The sequence below is a fragment of the Sarcophilus harrisii genome, chromosome 6 (assembly GCF_902635505.1).
Source record: "Sarcophilus harrisii chromosome 6, mSarHar1.11, whole genome shotgun sequence".
Classification (NCBI taxonomy): domain Eukaryota; kingdom Metazoa; phylum Chordata; class Mammalia; order Dasyuromorphia; family Dasyuridae; genus Sarcophilus; species Sarcophilus harrisii.
In genome coordinates this window covers 35931360-35955512 of record NC_045431.1, presented here as the reverse complement: position 1 = coordinate 35955512, position 24153 = coordinate 35931360, and the positions used below count along the sequence as shown (strand labels likewise).

Genomic DNA, 24153 nt, shown 5'->3' with positions numbered 1-24153 from the left:
CAGGATTAAAAGTGCACAATGGCATACCAGGGGTAATGCTCTTCATTAAAAGAAGTACTCCAAAAGCACAATTCTGTGGGGACACAAATTTGGGTGAGACTGCTTTAACTGACACAAATTGGGAAAACAGAGAGGAGAAAGAGAGCCAGTTTTTTTTTTTTTTTTTTTTTTTTTTTTTTTTAATTACTAACTCAAAATTAGACAGGAAGGTGATAGCCATCTTCTGGAGAAGTGCTAAATAAATTGTGGCAAAGGAATAAAATGGGATGTGATTGTTGATTGTGCCCTAAAGAAGTAAGCTTTTCTCCTTCTGCTTTGCTATAATCCCTTTAGACCTCAGTTTCCTCATCTCTGAATAAAAGAATGGACTCTATCATTCCTAGAATTCGCCTTCCCCACACCAGACCTTTGATTTTTACTATTGTATTAAGCTTCTGTAACGAAATTCTACTGGTCAACAATATGAAATTATTCCTAAATTCCAGGCCCCGTGTAAAATGATCCAGAAACAGAAAACCAAAAATAGTCCCTATTCTCAAAGAGTTTCCAAACTAACTCGGAGACAACCAGGAGCTCCTGGAAATCCACACCTTCTCTGCAATTTATTTAGGTTTAGGGAAGTGAAATTACTTGCTCAGGGTCACTAAGTCGGTCAGATTCTGCCTTCTCTGAGATTCATCCTGTTTCTTTATCTTTCCAAAAAAAAAGATGCCCTTATCCTTTTAGTTTTGATTTAATCTTAGGGCACATGAGAGCTCGTGTTTTTAGAAGGGAGACATGGGAGGAAGGAGTCCCGGGGGCACGTCCAGCCAAACCTAAGCTCGTTTTTATTCTGAGGACCCTCTTGTGCAATGTTATCGTTTAAAGAAGAGCACGGGGCTTTTGCCTTGCCTGCTTTCTGTGGCAAACTGCTGGTACAAGCAAGTTTTCCAAGCGCGCCCGCGGCTGGAGGCCGGCTCGGATGCGCGGTGGGCAGTGCAAGAAGGGCCGGGCAGCGGGCCCGGCGGGCAGCGGGCCCGGCGGGCAGCGGGCCCGGCGGGCAGCGGGCCCGGCGGGCAGCGGGCCCGGCGGGCAGCGGGCCCGGCGCGCAGCGCGAGGGGCACCCGAGAGACATCTCGGCCTCTGCAGGCTTGGCCCTCATTTTTCCGCGCAGAGGGCTGGGTCGCCGCACGAACTCCCGGGACTCAAGCCGCGTCCCGGCCCAGCCCGGGGCCGACAAGTGGAGCTGCTTCTCCCCGGGCCCGGCAGCAGGAAAGGCGGCCGGCTGCTGTCCAACGCGCACCGGCCTCGCTCAGCGCTCGGCTCCCCAGCTGCGGGGCAGCCGCTCCCCCCGCGCCTCCGGCCGCCCTGTCGGGCCCATCTGGGTCACGTTTCCCGAGCCCGGACAGCGCTTCCCGGGTTCTCCAAGGTTCTAGCGCCCGTACCTGCCCGGCGGGATCGGGGAGGTGGGTGTGTGGGGGGAACGACACTAGGCTCCGCCCTCGCCTCCTCCCGAGCCAGAGTTGGGGCGCGCAGGGGGTGGGCCGAGGCTGCGGGGGTGGGGGAGGGCGCGTCTGGCTCGGCTCGCGAACCGCAGAGGGCTACGGTTCTGCCAAGGGGAATTAGAAGCCGGAGGCGATCTACAGCCCAGAGGTGAGCCGAGTGGAGCAGCCCAGCTCCCCGCCTCCCCTCTTCCCTCGGCCTGGGTCGGGAGCCTCCCTTCCTGGGGGACGGGTCTGGGATCCTTTGCCCACGCCATCCCCCGTCTACACTGACAGAAGCAGCCCTGGGAAGGTGGTTCGTGGCGCGGGCTGGTGGGGGCGGGGCGCACAGGTCGGAGCTGGGGCTCTGCGCAGCATCCCAGGTCCCCCGGCCCCTCCGAGCGCCCTGAGAGCCGGGCCGGGTCGTGGGGGAGGGGGAGGGCCGGGAGGAACGGGGGGATGCCAAGTGGATGCAGCTGCGTCAGGCAGCTTTGTTCTGTTAGTGCGGTGGTCCTCGATGCAGGATCCTTGCCAAAGGCAGCAAAGGTTCTGCGGCAGAAGCGCCTGGCAGTGGGAGAGCAAGACCTTTGCTATCGGCCTAAAGCGATGGAAGTCACCCGACCTTAGATTAAAAGTTGGCAGGATGTCAGGACTCTCTGTCCACTGGACCTTCTGTCCGGTGCCCTCCTTATCTCTACCTTCGCCTATTTCCTTAACTATGCTTTAACCTTGTTTCCAAACCCAATAATAAACCTCTTTTATCAATCTTAAAAAAAAAGAAAAAAAGAGTTGGCAGGGACCTTAAAGGCCTTCTCCTCCAAACCCCTCATTTTACAGATAAGAAAACTGAGGTACAGAGAGGTTAAGCCCGTTAGCTAAGTAACCGTGGGAGGGGAGATTTGAAACCAGCTTTTCCTGGCTCTAAATCCAGCGTCTGAAATGGGATTTGAAACCTATTCTGGTTTTTTAAAACATTTATATTCCAATTGTTGAGTTGCAAATTCTATCCCTCTCTTCTCTTCCTCTTTCCCCCCTCCCTGAGATGGTAAGCAAAAATATAAAAATTATACACGTGCAGCTATGCAAAACATGTCTATACTAGTCGTTTCTACAAAAAGACTGGAATAAAAGAAAAGAAATGAGAGTAAAAATAGCATGCTTCAGTCTGTATTTAAACAACATCAGTTCTTTCTCTGAAAGGGGATAGTCCGCTTCATCATTAGTCCTTTGGGATGATCTTGGATCACTATACTGATGAAAAGTTAAGTCATTCACAATTCTTCATTGGACGATATTGCTGTTATTGTGTACTGACATTCTCCCATTCACATCACTTGCATCTGTTCATTAATGTCTTTCCAGGTTTTTCTGAAATCATCCCACTTCTCATTTCTTATAGCACAATAATATTCCTTTACAATCATGTGCCACCGCTTGTCCGGCCACTCCCCGGTTGATGGGCATCACTTTGAGGGAAAGAGCTGCTATAAATATATTTGTACAAATAGTTCCTTCCCCCTTTTTTGAATGTCTTTGGAATATAGATTCAGCAGTAGCATTGCTGGACAGGGGGAGTATGCCCCGTCTTATAGTCCTTTGGGCATTGTTCCAAATTGCTCTCCAGAATGGTTAGATCAGTTCACAACTCCAGTTTTCCCACATTCCTTCCAACATTCCTCATTTTCCTTTTTTTATCATATTAACCAATGAAATAGGTATGAGGTAGTACTTCAGAGTTTTTTTAATTTGTATTTCTCTAATCAAAAATCATTTGGAGCATTTTTTTTTCATAGAAATATAGATAGCTTTGATTTCTTTGTCTGAAAATTGCCTGTTCATATCCTTTGACCATTTATCAATTGGGGGATGTCTTATAAATTTAATACAGTTCGTTTTATATTGAGAAATAAGGCCTTTATCAGAGATATTTGTTGCAAAAAATTCCCTCCAATTTTCTGCTTTCAATGGAACCTAATTTTGGTTGCATTGATTTTGTTTGTACAAAAACTTTTTAATTTTTTTTACTCTGAAAAATTATATTCAGTTTTGCTGGACAGGTGATTCTTAGTTGTAATCCTATCAAATTCCAAGCCCTGTGGTACTTTAATGTCAAATGCTGCGCAAATCTGACTTTAGCTCCAGAAATTTTTTTTCTTTTTGACTCCTTGGGTACTTCCTCCTTGATCCTAAGCTTAAGATCTTTGGCATTTGAATATGATGTTCCTGGGAGTTTTCATTTGGGGATGTCATTCAAACAGTCATGGGTGTTTTCCTTCGATTTCTATTTTGTTCTCTGGTTCAGGGCACTTTTTTTTTTTTTTTTTTTTTTTTTTTTTTTTTTTTTTTTTTTTGATACTTTCTTGAAAGATGTTATCCAGGCTTCTTTTTAAATAATGGCTTTCAGGTAATCCAATAATTCTTATATTATCTAACTGAATCTGTTTTCTAGGTTAGCTATTTTTCCAGTAAGAAATTTCACATTTTCTTCTGTTTTTTTTTTTTACTTTTAAAATTTTATCATATCTTGATGTCTCATACTGTCCTTATCTTCCATTTGCTCAATTCTAATTTTTTAGGAATTCTTCTCTTCAGTGAGCTTTTGCGCTTCCTTTTTCATTTGGCCAATTTTATTTTTTTTAGGGAGTTATTTTCCTCAGTAAATTTTTTCTCATGTTATTGACTCTTTTTTCATGATCCTCTTGCACTACTCTCATTTCTTTTCCCCATTTTTTTTCTTCTTCTCTAATTTGCTTTTTTAAATTCCTTTAAAACTCTTTCAAGATTTCTTTTTGGACCAGAGACCAAATTACATTTTTCTTTGAGGCTTCTTATGTAGTTCTTTTGATGCTATTGTCTTTTTCTAAGTTTCTGCTTTGATCTTCTCTGTCATCATAGTAATTTTCTATATTCAATTATTTCTGCTCATTTTTTAATCTTTTTTTGTGACTATATTTTTATGGAGAGTAAGACTCCCGTCCTGCACTGTCCCAAGCATTTTGTGCTAGGGCTCAAGTTCTTACTACTGGCTTTTAATGGACTTTCAGGGTTTGCTTTCACTGGCTTGTACTGAGGAGTGGGGCCTCCCCATCGTCCTCCACTAATGTGGGATTTAGCAGGTGACCTGCCCCAGGTTGGGGTCCAGCTTCTGGGTTGCTATGGAAACAATCTGCTGGCAGGCTCCAGGGATCTTCCTGTTGGCCAGAGGAGGCGGACTTCTGTACTAAGTGGCAATGGGGTCTAGTTCTGGATGGTGGCTTGTGCTGGAGGTGTGGTCACTGGGCGTAGGGCCTTGCTGTGCTGCCCACCTTTCTGTAGGTTTGCAGGAAGACAGGGCCTTAAAGATTTACTACAGACCCCCTGTTGTGAGATTGGCTTCGGCTGCCCCTCTTAGACCTTGTTTCCTTCTTACCCAAGGAGACAAACCTATTCTGCAGGGCTGGTGAGCTGCTTCCCTGTTCCCAGACCAATCCTGAAGTGGTTTTCCATTTTTTTGGAATGGAATTGGAGGATTTTAAGGGTTCCTTCCCCACTCCACTAGCTTGGCACCAAAAGCAGAAACAATCCCCCCCCAAATCCAGTATCCAATCTCCAGTGTGCAATGCAGGGCCTTCTCCCAGAGACAATAAAGGCAATAAGCCCTTCCTTTGACTCCACTATGGCAACAAATGATTCATAAGTATTAGAAAGTATAATAGCACGTACCTTCTGGCTCTCTGAGAATATTATTAATAAGTGGTGTGATTAATTAACACCTAGTTTAAATTAAAATGTGAAAATAGTCAGAAAAGTCTTCATTTTAGCTCCCTTCAGGAATCCTCACCTTTCAGAGGAGGAGAGGAGGAGTAGGGCTTTATTTAGGTAAGAACTTCAGCAATAATACCTGGAGGCTTTGTCCCCAAACCTGTTGTCCCTGGAGATAGTGAGGTTGTCCACAAGAATTCCCAATGTATTACAGCTGTGTCCCCTAGATTATTTAATATTTGATTCACAAAGTGATTCACAAATCCATCTTAGTTAATAATCAAGTTTTTGAATCCTCTGACTTTTGAGGTTTTTGGGGCAGAGATATTAAAATATTTTTCCATTTCCTTTTCCAGCTCATTTCCAGATAAGAAAATTGAGTTAAACAGGGTTAATTGACTTTCCCAGTATCACACAGCATAATAAATGTCTAAGACTGAATTTGAATATGGTTTTCCTGCTGATCCTCTATCCACTGTACTACCTACCAGCTCTTGCGACCTTGGACACTTAAGCTCTCATTCCCCCCTCCTTCCCCTACTCACCTTTCTAAGAATACAAGTTATAACAAGTTATAAATATAATATATATTGGTAGAAATTCCTCAATGACAACTTCCTATGCAGATGATTTTATGCCGGGGGTTTTTTTTTTTTAATGATTCTAAGTGCTGGAGAAACAAAGTAAAAAATGAATGTCCCTGTCCTCAAGGAGCCCTCAGAACTATTCAGTTACCAAATTCTCCCACTGTCAATACCTCTAAATATATTCCTTTTCCTCTAAATATTCCTATTTCACCCCATGATTACCTACCTCTATTAGGGCAATAGCCTCTTTACAGGTTCCTACCTCTTTTTCAGAGCCCTACCTCCAGCTCCAGCTTAAACCCTTCTTTAAGGCACCATGATACAGTGAAAAGAAACTTGAATTTGGGGGTCAGAGATCTTAAGTTTGAATAGAACCATGGTTCTGCTACTTATAACTCTCTTTTCTGACCTTTATCAGTCAGTCAGTCAATAAATATTTAAGCACCTGCTGTGGGCCAGACACTGTGTTAAGTACCAGGAAAGCAAAGACAAAGATCACAGTCTGATTGGGGACAGAACATGCAAACATCTATATGCAAGATAAATTACAAATAATCAACAGTGGAAAGACAGTAGAATTAAATGGAGTGGAGTGGGAAAGGCTTCCTATGGAAAGTAGAGAAGCTAGGAGGCAGAGGGACTGTTCTAGGCATGGGGTATTGACAATGAAATGGCAGAGCTGGGAGATGGAGTATCTTGTTCCAGGCACAGCAAGAATGTTCCTGGATTTCAGAGTGTGTTGTTGAGGGATAAGGTATGAAAAGATGAAAAAGATGAAGAGTTTTGAATATGGAACAGAGGACTTTATGTTTGATCCCTAAAATGATAGGGAGCCTATTATTTATGGCATAAATTCCATTTATAAATGGAATATTATTGAGATAAGATGAGTGATGTATCAGACCTGTGCTTTAGGAAGATCACTTTGACAGCTGAGTAGAGGATGGATTGGGCTGAGGAGAGATTTATGGCAGGGAGACCATCCTGTAAACTATTGTAATAATTTACAATATTTTTGTAATTGTAGTGTAATATTAAGAAGTGGTGGGGGCCTAGGAATAAGGCTAGAAAGTCACCTGGGGAAGGAGCAGGGAATGAGAGATGTAACATTCGAGAGATGTTACGATGGTAAAACTAACAGTCCTTGGCAACATATTGGACACAGTCCACAGGAATCTACTTCCAGAAGTCCAGTAGGCAATTGGAGAAGCAAGATGGAAGTCAGCACTGCTTGGGTCTCTGCTTCCTTATCTATAAAATGAAGGGATTGAACTAGGTGACCTCCAAGGCCATCCAAAGGCATCATTCTATAAAATCAACAAAGATACTCATATATGAATACACCCTAGAAAGAGAGGGTGTAGGTACTGTGGCAGTTCCTTGTATTCTCCAGTGTTGGTCAATTTCCATTAAGAAGTTAATTATTTTAAAAATTGGTATTGGAAATTCCTTCAAGAAAATGTTATGCATGACTAAAGTGGAAATAAATTTAACATGATTGCACATGTATGACCTATACAGATTGCTTGCTGGCTTGGGGATGGAGGGAGAGAGAACATTTTGGAAATTGAAATCTTATAAAGAAGATATTGACCTTTTTTTGTAGTGTCAAGGAACTAGAAACTGAGGGGATGCACATCAGTTATAGAATGGCTGAATAAGTTATGGTATATGAATGTTATGAATATTATTGTTCTATAAAACAATCAGCAGGATGATTTCAGAGAGGCCTGAAGAGACTTAGATGAACTGATGCTGAGTGAAGTGAGTAGAACTAAGAGAACATTGTATACGGCAACAAGAAGATTATATGATGATCAACTCTGATGGACATAGCTTTTTTCAGCAATGAGATAATTCAGGCCAGTTCCAATAGACTTGTGATGGAGAGAGCCATCTGCATCCAGAGAGAGAACCCAGAGAGAGTGTGGATCACACCATAGTATTTTAACTTTTTTTGTTATTTTTTGCTTGCTTTTGTTTTCTTTCTCATTTTTTTCCTTTTTGATATAATTTTTCTTGTCCAGCATAATCATGGTGGAAATATGTATAGGAGAATTTCACATGTTAATATATATTGGATTACTTGCAGTCTAGGGGAGTGGATCAGGGGAAGGGAGAAAAAAACTGAAACACAAAGTTTTGCATTGTTGAATGTTAAAAACTATCTTTATATATATTTTGAAAATCAAAAAGCTATTATTTTAAAAAAAGGAAGGCTGAAACTATCTTGACATATAATTGGAAAAAATAAAATACTATTTATTTAAAAAAAAACCTGTATGAAAATAATAAAAAATAAAATTAGATGTAAGGGGGAAAAAAGAAAAAGAAAAAAATGCCATGAACCATTGCCCAGTGAGATTAAATGCCATACAGAACTCTTCCAAAAGGGTATTGCTGATATTTAAGTAAACACTGACAGGTGATAACAATGATTCTTTTTCACTTTCTTATGCAGGGAAATAAGAGAAAAGTTCCAGGACAAGTCTGAACATCTTTACCATGGCTTCAGCACCTCCTCATGAAAAACATGCTAAAACTCCACACTTGGCACCAGATAAACAGGTAAAAGCTTTTATTTTGAGAAGTTAAACTGTGACCTGTACATGGAAGGCTCAATTAGAAAAAGCTTTACAAAGTTCCATGTTTCTTTTTGCCTGTAGTTTGAGCACCTTTTAAAAATTAGTACAAGTCCAAAGCAATTCCAATAGACTTTGGACAGAAAATGCCATCTGTATCCAGAAAAAGAACTATGGAGATTGAATGTAAATCAACACATGCTATGCTCACTTCTTTTTTTTTGTTTTTTTTTCTTCTTTCCCATGGTTTTCCCCTTTTGTTCTGATTTTTTTCTCCCAATATGATTCATAAAACAAATGTATTAATTGATGTTATATTATATTATACACAATACATAATTATAAATATATTAGTGTATTAAAATAAATAATTTTTTAAAAAATTAGTACAAAGAGAAGTAAGAAGGAAAAACTTCAGAAGAAAATCCTCTTTAAACTTTTTTTGGGAAAATTTTTTTTTTTACTTACTCTGGTTTGTTTTTAATTCAAGCCAGATATGAATACCAGCTATGATTGCCCAACTAAATTTTTGTTTATTAAGTACCTACTATATGCTGGACCCTGAAGATTCAAATTAAAAATGAAATAGCCCTTGTCTTCAGGGACCTGATCTCATGGGAATGGTGGGAAGAACGATAATCAGTTGATAGATTTTGTTCATGTTTCCTTTTGGAAAGTTAAGTTAATAGGGTCTCTGTTCCTTCAGGGAAATGAGGAAGCCATTTGGTTGAGAGCAAGTATTAACTTAGGCAGTGCCAGTTTCCCAGTGTGGAGGGTGCAAATACACAGTGTAGATAAGACCCAGTACTGAACTTCCAGGAATCAGGCTGCTAGCTCAGGGAGGTAATGGGGCAAAGGTTAATGTGAATGAAGTTCACATTGACTTCTCTGTCTGAAATTTAAGAATGTGAGGGACAAGATGTAGAGGAGGGAAGCTGACTGACCATTCCAGGCAAGAGGCCAATCGATGCACACGTAGAAATAAGACTGTGAAAGCTTGTGTAGGTAGCTGCCCCTGTGAAAACTGAGAACTGTGAAACACTGAGGGTTAGAAAAAAAAAAGGAGTCTTTGCAATCCTCCCGGGAGACTTTGCAGAGACATTAATATTAACAGCAGCACTCCTAACACCCCTGCAGGATGTTCAAGGGGACCTGCCAGGAAGCTCCCCTCGCCTTGTTGTATGCAGCAGCAAGAGCCAGCTTGTGACTCCATGTCTATACCTGCTATGGAATTAGTGTTTTGTGCAGGAGCCAAAGGCATCTGAGGTCCAAACCTGCCTTGCTCCTCCCACTGCAACCCTTCCTCCCCTTCCGTCTTCACCTGTAGAACAGAACCACTTGGTCCAACACCAACTCCTTTGGGAAAGGAAGAATAGGAGCAGTTGGGGTGGATGAAGGGGCTAGCTTAAGATACGGATGCACCACTGAAGAATCCTGGGAGAGACTTGAGCCTGAGTAGAGTGTCCCTCATGGGAGGGCCAGAACCACTTCATTTTTGTCTTCCATGATAGGAACTTAATGACTGCTTGTTTGTTGATCAGTCTCTGCCTGATCTAAATCTAATAGTTTCACAACTTAGCCTCAGTTGAATCCTTTGAATGAGGAGAACTCTGAGGGGAAGGAGACTATATTTAACAAAGTTGGGAGACTGATCCAGAGGAGGAAATAGTAACAGGGTTCTCCACAGTTCTATCAGTCCTCTTGGAACAGACTGAGGAGGGCTAGGAACCAATATAATTTTTTTAAATTTACTGGCCATTGCCTGTAAGCAGATGCGATATTTCCCTTCTTTTCAAGCCAACAAACCCAAATACAGCCTCTGTTCACTCTAAAGCACAGAATCACCTTAAACATGCTACATAATATACATCTTATAAACTGTAACTGTATTTGTAATGGAACTTGCCAGCTCGAATTCATTTCTCTCTGGATTCAGCAGAAGAACCCCACCCATTGCCTTTTGAATCCCTCTTTCCCATTCATTCAGATGTCATCCTCCAGAGACATCTTAATTAAGCATATTTCTAAAGCAAAGCTGCCTTGCCTCCTGGAGAAGCTTCAGCCCACCTTCCTGCCGAGTTTCTGATGTCCAGCTGAGTCGTACGCAGGTCTTGCCCTTTCCCTGTATGCTTTAAGATTGATTTCATCAGCTGTCACTGGCAGAGCCAGAGCCTTCCCAAGAAAGAGGGTTCTAAGGTGATGGAAAACAAGCCTCGGTGCTAATTGTCAATAAAAACCTTTGGCAGAAGATCGCCAGGGCCAGCCTCTGCGCCAGGAAGATCTGGTTCCTGCCCAGGGTTTGACACATCCTAGCAATGCAGTCCCAAAGGAGTCACTTTGCTTCTCCGTGCCCCGGGCAATTCTAAGCCACTGAACAGATGCTGACCTAGACTGATAGAATTTCCTCACCAGAGTCCCTCCTTAGTCTTCTTTTATGATAAGCAAGTGGCTCATTCTTCAATGAAATCACCAGCATGATCCCCACCCCCCAAAAAATTGCATTTACATCTGAATTTTGAATAACTACACCAATATTTTCTTTTTTTTTTCCTGAGGTGATTTTATTTTTTTAAATTTTTAATTATACTAACTTTTTATTGACAGAACCAATATTTTCTTTTATTTATGTTTTTGTTTTTCTATCAATCATTTTCTAACATATCTTCCTCCTTTCCCTACCCAGTGAACTCTCCCGAGTAACTGAAAAAAGGGTTAAATTAATCTGCATTATTAACATTTTCTTCATCACTTTCTTAAGCCTCGAAAAGAACATAAAAACAAGTCAAGTCTTGATTTTTAGCATTTGCTGAGTTCTATGTCTACATCTGACAGCACATGATAAAGTTTTACACTTAAGGTCTTCGCATCTCCATAATGAATAGAGGGGAAATGCAATTACTCATCTCTTTTCTGGGGGAAATGCTTGCCAAAGAGATCAAAGAAAAGGGAAAAGAATTTATTGTACATAATATTTGGTGTAGGATGCTTATCAATTGGCAAATGGCTGAACATGTTGTGATATAAGATTGTGATGAAATACTGTTGTGCTACAAGAAATGATGAGGAAACTTTCAGGAAAGTTTTCAGGAAAGAATGGGTAGTCTTATATGAACTGATGCAAAGTGAAATGGGAAGAACCTGGAGAACATTGAACACATTAACAGCAAAATTGTACATGATGGCTAACTGTGAAAGACTTAGCTACTCTGATCAAGACAGTGATCCAAAATAATCCCAAAGGACTCATGATGAATAATGCTATCCAAGCCCAGAGGAGACCTGATCGATGAACTTTGAGTGCATATTGAAACAAATTGTATTCGCTTTCTTTGCTTTTCTTGTTTTATGTGTATGTGGCTTTCCTTGTTGTTGTTACAAAACTAATATGGAAATATGTTTTGGACGACTTCTCATGCATAATTGATTTCACATTGCTTGCCTTTTCAAGGCATAGGGAAGAAGAAAGGGGGAGACAAATTTTTTAAAAAATGAATGTTAAAATTGTATTAAAATATAATTGGGAAATATTTAACAAAATAAGTAAAAATATATTTTAAAAATGAATTTTCTTAGGCTTAAAAATAAGAGACACCCCCTTTCATTGGTCTCTAATTCTGTCCTCTTTGCTAATTTCCTGGGTGTGGGGGTGAAACCTCAGGATTGTTTTGATTCTCATTTTCTCTCAGTGATTTGCCACCTTTTATGTGGCTTTCAGTAATTTGTGATTCTTCTTTTCAGAACTATTTGTTTGTTCAGAACTTCAATAACTTAATTGTTGGAAAATAGCATAGATAGATAATTTTAAAAGACAATAGCAAAAAAAAGTTAGCTCTTAGTGGGATGATGGGGAAACGGTAATTTTATTGATGGGGAATTCCCAGTGAAGAAACTCCACCAAAGCAGATCAGCACCTGCTCTGCAAATTTGTTTTTAGAGAGATGTCTGGGACATGAGAGATTAAGTGACTTGCCTAATAGACTCAATTTAAGTCTCCCCAGCTTCAAAGTTAGCAAAGCCAGGCTGCTTCTTTATTAATAAGATTAATTATATTAATTGTCTTCCTAATATTGAACCTTCTTTATATGGCTGGCATAAATCCAATGAATAATTTTTGGATATGTTCCTAGAGATTTTTTTCCTGGTGCAGCTAGGTGATACAGTGGCTAGAGCACCAGCCCTGAAGTCAGCAGGACCTGAGTTCAAATTTGGCTTCAGACGCTTAACACTTCCTAGCTGCAAGACCCTGGGCAAGTCACTTAATCCCAATTGACTCAGCAAAAAATAAAAATTTTTTAAAATACCATCAATATTTTTTTATTCAGACAGTGAGGTGATACAGTAGGTAAAGCCTGGAATCAAAAAGAGTTGAGTTCAAATTCAACCTCAGGTACTTGCTAGCTATACTACTTTAGGCAAATCATTTAATCCTATCTGCCTCAGTTTCCACAACTGTAAAATGTGGATCATTATAGCACCCAGAGATGTTGATTGTCAAATTAAAATAATATTTGTAAAGTGCTTGGCATATATTAGGTGCTTAATAAATGTTTTTCCCCTTAAAAAGGGGGGGAAAACATTTTCTTGAGGTAACTGGGGTTAAGTGACTTGCCCAGGGTCACATAGCTAAGAAATGTCAAATGTCTGAGATCACATTTGAACTCAGGTCCTCCTGACTCCAGGACTTTATCCACTGTGTACCCCTTCTTTTCAAATCAGTAAATTGAATGCTGTTTTATCGCTTTCTGTGTGATTTTATAGAAATGAGAGACTTACTTCCCAGTTACTGGCACCAAAATAGTTAGATGAAATGATTTCCCAATATCTCCTCCAGAGATTTCACTTAGAATGCTTTTCTGATGATTTCCGTAAACAAACTACATGTCTTTCTTTGCAGAGCCTGTTGTTTTGTCCCAAATCAAAGGTCCACATTCACCGAGGAGAGATCTCAAAGATCATCCGTGAATGTAAAGAAGAGAGTTTCTGGAAAAGAGGTATTTCCAGAAGTTTTTAAATCTTTTGTTTAAAATCATGTTTGTTAGATGTTACTGACGGTTGTCTAAAATTATATTATAGCCTGAAAATTGTGTTAATGTGTTAACTTTCTTCGTTTTTTAAATAGTAAATATATTTAAATACATTTAAATATATTTAAATAGTATATATATATATTTAAAACAATGACAAACACCTCCTATGATTTGTCAGTGTCTGAAAGCTGCCTAAAATCTACAATCTAAATTCCTTCAGAAATACAACCACAGCTGTTTAACAGAATGCTTTCATTGCTTATTATAAGCCTTACTCAGCGCATCCTTAAGCACTTTCACGTCAAAAAAAGTTTATTAAGCAAAATACTGGGGAGAATGCTGGGGACACCAAAGAATAAAGCAGACAGTTCCTGCCTCATAAGTAAAGGCTTTCTTGGAGAAGAACAGGCACATGACATAAACATAGAAATTTCTAAACTATTCTTAGTTTCTTAGATAAGTTCAGCCGTGAAGAACATTTACCAGAGAAGAATTATACCCATGGCAGATTTTTGTAAAATAGAATTTTATTTATATTGTGCTACTAAAATTTTAATCTAAAAGATGCCTTCAAAAATTACTTAATCTCTTTGGTTTCTCATTGGTCAAATAGAGTTACATGACACTTTAAAGTTTGCATAGTGCTTTACATAGATGTGATCTCATTTGATCCTTAAACCAGCCCTCAAAGTCTGGCACACGCCTACTATTCCACTTAGTTAGCAGCCAAAAGGATGTTGGAACAGATGCCATTCTGCTCTAATTAGATGCCATTCAGTTCTAACTTTCCATGAGCCGAAGAGAGCTTGACTTTTAAAGTGGTCAGTTCCAACGGGACTAAGGCGTTCTGCTCTCCCAGTCTTGCACAGTACTGATGCCTTCCCTCTGAGATCACATCCAGTGAGATGTACCTGTATGTATCTTACAGGTAGATTGTTGTACGCACACCGACTTCCTCCTTGGGATCTCCTTCTAGGGAGGAAAGTTGTTTTTGCCTTTCTTTGCTTCCCCAATGCTTAGCACGGTGGCAGGAACATAGTACGGCAATTGTTAAATGCCTCTTAACCTGATCTGACTTGCACAATGCTTGCCGGTCTTGACCCACTTGGACACTGGAAACTCTTAGATCCTTCTGCATTCAATCTCAACTGTCTGGAAATTAGCCTAGCAGTTCCCATTTATTTTACTTCAGCAAGAGTGTGCATTGTGCTTCTGGAAGCTGACACCTGATCATTCCCCAAGAAACTTAGAGGGTTTTTTAAAAGTAATTTGTGGTGCCCTAGTAGACTGATTGGAGAAGGAAATGGCAAACCACTTCAGTATCTGGGTCAAGAAAACCTTTGTCTATTGGGGTCACAAAGAGACATGACTGAAATGACTGAGAAGCAACAATAGGCTAGTATTTCAGTGTGAGTCACTTAATGATGATCAGCAAGCCATGAAAAAAAAAAAAGGTGACTGTTGGACTTTAAAAAAAATGATTTAGGAAGAATTGCATTTGTCACTGTGGTCTGCTATATGTGAGAGGCCACTTTGACACTTAAACAGAAATAGAATTTCTAGCCAGATAGAATTACCCATCTCAAAACCCCTAAAATTCAAAACTAGTGTCAGCTTTGTTATGTATGTGCGCCTATGCGCTGCACAATACCTAGTACATTGTGGATGGATAATATATGTAATCAACAATTGGACTACTCCCTGGCCCAGAAACTTATGAACTCTGTATCTTTAGTGAGTTTAACCTGGGTACACTAAAGATAAAAGAAAACCAGATAGGAGCTATTATTCTTTGTGCTATTAATGTTAAAAGGGAACAAAGTCAAAGCTTTTCTTTCTACTTTCTTTTAGGCAAGGTCTTTCGAATGTGGATTTCTGGAAAGGAAGACTTTTAAATTGTATTCAGGAGACTTTAAATATTATCTTTTTATTTAATATTATAAAATATTTTACGAAAATTCAAAATGTTAAAGTGAATAATTTTAATTAATTAAATTAGTTTGTCAAGAATTAGCATTGAAATAGTAAATAAAATGTTATTAAATATAATTTTTATTTGAGATGCTTATTTTGGAGATTTTAAATATTAATATTCAGAAGTATCTTTGTTTTTGCAGCTCTCCCTTTGTCCTTGGTAGGGATGCTTGTTACTCAAGGACTAGTCCACAGAGGTATGATTTAAAATATTTGGTTATTTAATTCTGGAGGGGCAGTATAGTGTTCTGACTCCATGGCCAGGAACATCTGGCTTCAAGTCCCTTCTCTGAAACTTACCGTTTATATGACACTGTCACTGGGCAAGTCACTTGTTTTAGGGCCACCATATTGCTATAAGTGATAGAGATGTTATCAACTGGCAATGGTAGAGGAAGTTGCTCATAGGAAGCTTCCTGAGTCAATGAAACCACTGGTGTTGGTTTTATTTCATTCTAAATACTCCCCTCAAGGTCTTCTGTTAGAGGGGCAGCATCCTTCCAGCAGAGCCCATTTCTCCCCTTGCTTTTCCTTCCTCCTCCCTTTCCCAAATAGTCCCTTAGAGTAGACTGGCTGCTTAACTGTAGGATGCCAAAAATGATGGCAAGAATCTACTTTAAAAAAAAAAATTAACCAAGTCACCAAGGTACTTCCCAGCAGCCTTGAAACTTGGATTACTTTGTACTCAACTGAAACTAAAACTTTTAGCAGCCTTATTCTAAAAATAAATTCTAAATCTCTGTGTCTGTGAGTAATTTATTCTACTTTGAATTAGAAAATGTTCCTAAACATTGTAGCTCTATTTGGGAAAGTTTGGTTTGTACCATATGGTACCCACCTCTGGGCTAAGTACCTCTTGCTGGTTCCAAAAACAGTGATTAAGGCATTCTACTTCCCTTTTCCATTTATCGCCCACTCGGGCTCTTCCTCCATTTTTTCCCCTTGACATCTATTTCTTTCTCCACCTGAGGCATTTACCTCCTTAGATGGCAGCTAAGGAGAAAAGAACTGCTGACCTCTGTTTTAACCCATTTTATTAAATTTCATTACTCAAAATGGGCCGCCACCTCCTACAGTGACAATGGGAGAAAATGTCCTAGTACATTTTTTAAGCTACCCATTGGGAATGAGGGCAGCATTTTATAAGAAGCCAAATAAAACCCAAAGAGTTGACTAAGCTGCTTTAACTCCTGGAAGGGCTTTGTGATAGCAATTAGGTATCCCCAGGTCTTGGAGTAAGTACAGTTTAAATTAAGATACAGTAGAATGCTTACTAAAAATGAGTCTGAACTATGCAGGCTGGGTAGAGATGGAGACTATACCTGTGATTTCCTTAGAAAAAGTAACATGTAGTCTTAGAAAGCTATCCAGGGCACAAGAAAAACTGATTGGTTTGCTCAGGGTAACTGTGTCAGAGGCAGGATCTGAAGTCTGTGGCCCTAAAGCCCCATGGCTCTGGGCAACATATGGTACAATCTACTTCTCTAGCCAGAAGCTCTTAACCTTTTTTGTGTCATGGGCCTTTTGGCAGTTGAGGTGAAACCAGAGCACTTTTTCCCAGAAAAATTGTTCTAAAATGTATAAAATATTTAAAAGGAAACCAATTATATTGAAATACAATTGTAATTTTTCCCATCCAAGTTGATAAAGGCCCTGAAATCTGTTCACGGACCATTTGGGAGCCTAGCTAAAGAACTTCTTGGCACTCCAGAACAATACAGGCTGAATATGTTGTGAAAATTTAGAATGGTCAGAGTGCCAGACTGAGAACTGTGTGCTTTGGAAATCTGTGTCTGGATTTGATTTTGTTTGCTGGCCTTAGATAAAGTCCTGAATTCTCTGCCTTGGATCTAACTATAAATTTGTTGCTTATTTAAATCTAGTGTTTGAATCACAAACTTTGAGTTAGTTTTATTAACAAATTAATTTCAGTAAATCATATTTTTCCTCATAGAACTGTGTAAGATTTTCAGAATGATTCTTTATAAGGAATGAATGTTGATGTTTTCTTGATTTTTGTAAATTTAAATCATTTGAAAATGAAATAATTTATCACTCTATATTCTGTTTGTTCTTTAGGTTATTTAGCATCAAACCCAAGATTTGGATCTTTGCCAAAAGTGGCAAGTAAGTCTTAAAAGCTAATTTAAAAAGGAGTCAAGTTGGGGAAAGGATCATCCCATCAATAAGCATTTATCAAACACTTAAAATGTGCCAGAACAGGGCAACATTTGAAGATACAAAGACAGGCACAAACAGGGTCCCAGGAAGGAACATTTCTGTCATGGGAAATGGTGTAGGGTCCCAACATAGAGTATTGTGTGAAAAACAGTGAATAGACCAGTGTGGCTGGACAGTAGCATATATAGAAATAAAGTGTAAGAAGATTAGAAAGAAAGGAAGTGACCAGCAGGCTGTGTAGGGCTTCAAGTCCCAAAAAGAGAATTTTATATTTGATGCTGAAGATAATAGGGAGCCACTGCAATTTGTTGAATAAGGGCAGGGGAATGCCCCAGTTAGATCTAAAGGAACAGAGTTTTGCTTAAAATGATAAGGAGCATCTATCTAAAATCATCAGCAAGCATTATATGTAATGGGGATAAACCAGATCCAAAGGAACATTTACATTCTATTGGGGGAAACATCAAGTATATAAGTATTTAAGAATAAATGAAAGTAAATCTAATAAAGTTGGGAAAGAGGGTACTAGTAGTTTGAGGAATTGGGAAAGAAGGTGCGGTTTGTGCCATATTGAAGGAAGTGAGGAGTTGTAGATATGAGGGATGTATATGAGGATAAAGAAAAAAAGGATTCATTAAGCATTTACTGTATACCAGAACTAAGTTCTGGGAAACAAATACACACAAGTAAGATAATCTTGCCTTCAAGGAGCTTACATATGTAGGTCACTAAAAGCAATTAGAAATATTTTACTACCAGATAAAATAAATATGTCACGGAGAGTTCTCAGGCTCTGAGGGCCTCCTGTTTTTCTAGTTAAAATTTAAAATTTCTAGTTACTTTCTAGTAAAAATGTATATTTCCCTTCTTGCTGATGTCATTCAAGCCTTTCAATTCAATGCATTCAGTAGTCCCAGTAGTAATAATTGCTAACATTTATGCTGGGCACTGTGCTGATGATTTACAAATGTTATCTCATTTGATTCTTACAACAACCTTGTGAGGGAGGTGTTTTATTATCCCTGTTTTGCAGAGAGAGAAACTGAGGCAGACAGAGTTAAGTAACTTGCCCAGAGTCACAGAGCAAGTAAGTGCCTGAATTTAAGTCTTCCTGATTCTGAATCTGGCACTCGGTGCACTGTACCAACAAGCTGCCTGATCAGAATTTCACCTTGTGGCAGTCCAGTTAAATGTAGTGTCTAGGAATACAGTACATAGGAACATGGGCACTGATGGTGATGTATTTACTACAGAATCCCTAATTCTAGAATACAAAGATATCTGTAATAAAAATCATATATTTCAGTAAAACTCTGTTATCTAACTTAAATGTCAAAAGTAGAAATAATATAGAGGACAGAGGCCATTTCCTCACCAGCCTACCCTCGTTCTATCCTTCTTCCTCCTCCGACTAGAACTTGGACTTGGCCCCTGGGGCCCTGAGTTCTGGTAGGTAAGCTTTCTCTGTCCCTTTCCTAAAATCAGGCCCCCATGTCTTGCAGTAGCCTTGCCTGCTTTCTAAAACTCAAGCTGCCTTTTATGTCCTGTCTTTGCCAAGGTGAAGAGCAGGATCTGTCTTATTTGTTTGTATGTCCAGGGCTTAGCACAGTGTCTGGTATACAGTAAGTACTGAATAAATGTTTTTTCTTTTTTTTTTTTTTTTTGTATTGGGAAGTGGGTTCCCCTTTTCCAGTAGCCACCCTCATCCCTTAGTCCATGGAAAACTCCTTTCCTCTTTTCTTGGGATAGTTACCCACCCAATGATGTAGAGGCTACACAAAAGTTAATATATATGTGGGGACTTACAGGACTAAAGGCAAAGTAGCTGTCCCTGCACTCCCAGCAGAAAACAGTTCTGCAAGTGATGCTCTCATCTCAGCTGACCCAGGGCTATCACTGGGACAAGCCATCCTCTTCCTTCTCTCCCTCAGCTCCTATGACTACCAGTCAAACTCTCAAGAAAATCCCATTTCTCCTAGTCCTTCTGGACCTAGATAAACTTTATTAACAAGATTATTTTCCAGGAGGATTTGTAAGTCAGTTTCTTAAAGTAGTCTACAGGTAATCATTGGATAACAGTCTGAACATTGTCATTTTTTTAAACAAAGACTAATATTTTATAATTGGCTTTTACAGTTGCCGGCATCTTGGGATTTGGCTTGGGAAAGTTGTCATACATAGGAGCGTGCCAGAACAAATTTCACACCATAGAATTTGAACTCCGTGGGGCAGGTTTTGGTCCAGGCCACAACAGGTAAGTGGCCCATCTCACCAAGGGAAGGTCCTGGAAGGGATATGTGATAGAATGGCAAGACCTGAGTGAGAACTCATTCCAGTCTTCCAAATAGTTTCTAAGAATCATTTGCTCCCTATTGATGGTCTGACCTGCATTGGTCTAGCCTACATTTTCTGTTAAGACCTATTCTTGTGCTTCCATTTGCTGCATTTATTCCTTTCCAGCTGCATTTATTTCTTTTGATTCTTTATATCAGTCCTATGAGGTATGCAGACAGTTTTAATACTCCCTTGTTACAGATGAAAAAACTGAAGCTAAATAGTTTTTTCCTTTATTAATTTTCCCCTCTGCTCCTGGGGACTTCCATATATCAGTGCTGGTCATAGTGTACAGAGTACCCTGTAGGCATATATTTAGTGCCCATGTGGGCATCCACAAGGTGACCTTGGACCCAGATACTTGATAATTGTGTGACTCTGGGCAAGTCATTTAACCCTATTTACCTCAGTTTCCTTATTTGTAAAATAATCTGGAGAAGGAAATGGCAGTCCATTCCAGGAAGAGCTGGATAAATGGCCAGTGACTCAGCAGTTGGGAACTCTTTATTGGCCCAGAGTAGAAAATACTAAAATTATGACAAGCATGTTTTTCTAGTTAAAATTAAAAATATATATACATAATTGCATTAACTTCAGGTTTTGAATGGACCACCTTCTCTTAGAAGAAATAGTTACCAAATAAGCAGCATTATTTTTATTATAAGGCATACCATTATTCAGAATAGTTTGGGTAACATCCTCAATGCTACTCTGTATGTTAGGGAAGCTTCACACATACACACAACAGGGAGGTGACACAATAGAGCACCTGAATTCAAATGTGACCCCAGAAACTTGATAATTATGTGACCCTGGGCAAGTCATTTAACTCTATTGACCTCACTTTTCTTATTTATAAAATAGTCTGGAGAAGAAAATGACAATCCATTCCAGGATCTTTGCCAAGAAAATCCCAAATGGGATCATGAAGAGTTAGACAGAGCTGAACCAAATGAACACATACACTTAAATATATATATATATATTTAATAATTATATTAATTATAATAATAATTATATATATATATATAAGCTGTGAGGAGTGTGTGTGTTTATCTTTGGTGTATAATGTAGACATGATTTCAATTATCTCCAAATAATTGGACAAGGGCAGGATTAGAATTGAGATTTTTGTTGTTGTTGTTTTAGTTTGAGTCTATTTTTATTGTATTATTAGGTTAATTAAGCAATTTAATGCATATTTATAGCTCCTGATTTTAGCAAAAGTTCTTAAAAACATGAAAACTCAAAGCATGTCCTTTAATGATTTATCAAAAGCAGAGACTCCTCAGAGACAGCTCGAACGATCTCTTTCTTTGTGCTTCCTGATTTCAGGCACTGCCTTTACACCTGTGAAGACTGCAAAATAAAGCATGAATTGAATCAGAAGAGCGGGTCACAGGCCTCTGCTTCCTAAAGTGGTACCCGTGCCTTTGAAGCCTTCCCAGACCTTTGAATTTCTATGTATTTCATGTTTTCTTTGAACCTTCACATAAAATATATGTACCAGACTGGAATGATATGTATGCTCCTCTGTGCTTGTCAATATGCTTGTCTTATACATTTAACCATGATATTAAATCTTAATATAGTGAGATTCTCAACTTAAGGATAAAGCTTTTCATCTGAGTATTATGGAGAAGAAAACAGCACTCCTGTTTTTCAGTTTAGGATAAAGCTTTTCATCTGAGAATTGTGGGTTTTCTGCTATTTTAAAAGCATGTTGGATCAGAGTTTATAAGAGAAGTAAGATCTTCTCAAGTCTTCCTCAAGTAATGTTATCTGACTTCTCTCTATTGCTCCAGTACTCTGTTGAATGGGGAAAATGAGATATAATTATGTAAAGAAATGTACTGGGGCTGGGGTGCTAATATGGCAGCAGAAGGAAAAGGGCGGGAGGTGCCTTCTAAAATTTGAGAGCCTGAATTTTTTTATGCAAACCAATGTTTGGAAAATTAGAGTATGAATACTCTAATTTTGGACTCTGGAGATGATTTCATGGCAAGATACGAAGGTGATGCTTTATAAGTGACTTCTGCCCTTCCTGACTTGAATTTTTGAAAATGTTTGTTCTCTTTAAGTAACCTTCAATGACTTTATATCCTATCCAGCACTTGAGCAGTTATCTAGCTTAGGAAACTATTATTTCATTGCGCTGCTAATGGACTGAATTAGAAATAATTTGCAAAAATATTTAACATATTTCCAAGGAAGTAGTCGAGGTTCTGGGAGAAATAGTGAAAGAATCACTTCCTTCCTCCGAGCATCTTTAGACTTCACAGCTGGTTTCTGGGAGGTATTTTAGCTTATGGCCCAGGGCTTTTTGGCTGTGAAAGGTTAAGTTTTTCATGTTAGTATCTGTTTTCATGTCATAATGTATCTTGAAATCTTGACCACAAAAACAGAAAAACTTTATTCAGCTTTAAAGATCTCTTTAATAGGTATTTTAGAAAAGAGGAAAAAATGTCGAAAAGATATTTTAAAAAATTCAAGCATCTTTAGATTGTAACCTGTTTTTCAATAAATAAAGCTCTCTAAATCAGAACATGAAGCTAATCTCTCTTTCTTGCTTCTTGGATGCCATTTAGGACTTGGCAGTGATAACTTGCATAGTGAGTCAGTGGCAACTGACAACTCTATCTCTGGGCTGTTGGCACAGCACAGAGTGTAGAACACAATGTGGAACTGGGCAGATTTTGTCTCCTGCTCCATAGAAAATAAGCACACAGGTGCCAGAAAAATTTAACACTGTTAAATAGCACCTCCAAGTCATGGGGCTAAAATTGGAATCGGGGCATGTGGGGCACCAGGCAGATGAGACCATTGGAAAAAGTATCCCTTGCTAAAGAGATGTGACATCTTAATAGCTCTTCTCAATCAAATTCAACTCTATTTTTGAACTGCCCTCTGTCCCTACATAGCCATGGTATTAAAGTAAATCTGCTACAGTGATTAGTTCTAGCATGGGGCTTCTTAATATAGGATCTGTAGACTCGCCTGGAATTCTGGCAGATTTCAGGGAATCTGTGCAATTTTATGGAGGGGGGGGAAATCACATTTTTATTTTTACTAACTTCTAGGTGAAATTTAGTGTCTTTTTCAGTTATTTAAATTTACCTTATTTCTAAGTTACTGGAACTTCTAACTTATTTCTCAGTTATTTCAAGATGAGACTGACAGACTTCTCCAGATTGCCAAATGGGGTCCATGGCACAAAAAAATACTAAGAACTCCTGCTTTCAAGTACGAGAGTAACAAAAAGCGGAAAAAGCAGAAAATATCCATGTTTTGGTTTTTTGTGGGGCTTTTTTGGAGGAGGGATGTATGATAACATCTTTTTACAAAAAGGCAACCTATATAAATATATATATATATGTAGATTGTGACAATTGTGTGCAGATTTACACATATGTGCAAACACACACACATACATACACACTTTAAATGTATATATTAGCTGTATGGTACTAAGAGTCAAACATCTTTTTTAGCATTTGGAAATTAATGCTCTTGGTTGAAAACTGGCCATGGGCCTGGGAAAGTAGTAGCTTCATGCTTAGGAAAACAAAAACAATGCAAAGAATAGCAGGATAATGTTGTGGATAACACCTACAAGAAGGAAAGGAAAATCGAGAAGAAATGGAAAGGTTCCACCTAGGAGAATCCACTAAAAGCAATGATTCAACATGATGGATTGTAAAAAATTCAAAATCATAGATCATGATCAACTCTATGCAGTGTATATCTTTTTTCAGACCAAACAGAGGTTCTAGTTAATTGAAAGCAAAGGCACTTACACAGAACAGCAAAGTAAGGAAAAAATTGACTTTCTCTTTCCCCATCCCACTACACCTACACCTACGCTGACTCCCACAAATGATCCCCTTACCAACAGCGAGAAAAGAAGTTTATGTCCTGGGGATTTTTCCTGGTCAGAACACTTTTCCCAAAGCTGTTTCTTACCCACTGAGTTGGTGACACATTCTGCTAACTTACAAGTACGAGGAGCTTCTATGCCAAAGTGGTCTGGTTAACTGTTCTTAGGAGTTAGCCCATAATCTGAAAGCATGCTATAATCAAATGTGAGCAGACTCACAGCCATGACCACCTTTCATACCAACTGTCCCTCAGTGAAGATTGCTTGATTCTCCAAGCACTAGCAACAAGTATTTACAAAGTCTCAGGGTGGGGACAGGTATGAAAGATTATGAAATTTAAAGTAGTATGTAGGTCCTCGGGGAAAATGGCATGCCATTGGAGAGGGAAG

General features: G+C 39.1%; 1 protein-coding gene across 3 annotated transcripts; it reads left to right on the top strand.

The window, feature by feature from the left end:
- Positions 1-1062: 1062 nt before the first annotated feature.
- Positions 1063-22437, top strand: OCIAD2 (OCIA domain containing 2). 3 transcript variants are annotated; one of them, XM_031941423.1, is made up of 7 exons: positions 1063-1408; positions 8250-8356; positions 13265-13361; positions 15515-15568; positions 17451-17498; positions 19689-19806; positions 21222-22437. In XM_031941423.1, the coding sequence occupies exons 2-7, from the start codon at positions 8294-8296 to the stop codon at positions 21301-21303; spliced, it is 462 nt and encodes a 153-aa protein (XP_031797283.1). In that variant the 5' UTR covers positions 1063-1408; positions 8250-8293; the 3' UTR covers positions 21304-22437. The 3 variants fall into 3 exon arrangements, with proteins under 3 accessions (XP_031797283.1, XP_031797282.1, XP_003773320.1); XM_031941422.1 differs by having other exon boundaries at positions 1063-1445; XM_003773272.4 differs by lacking the exon at positions 1063-1408 and adding an exon at positions 1544-1632.
- The last annotated feature ends 1716 nt before the right edge of the window (positions 22438-24153 follow it).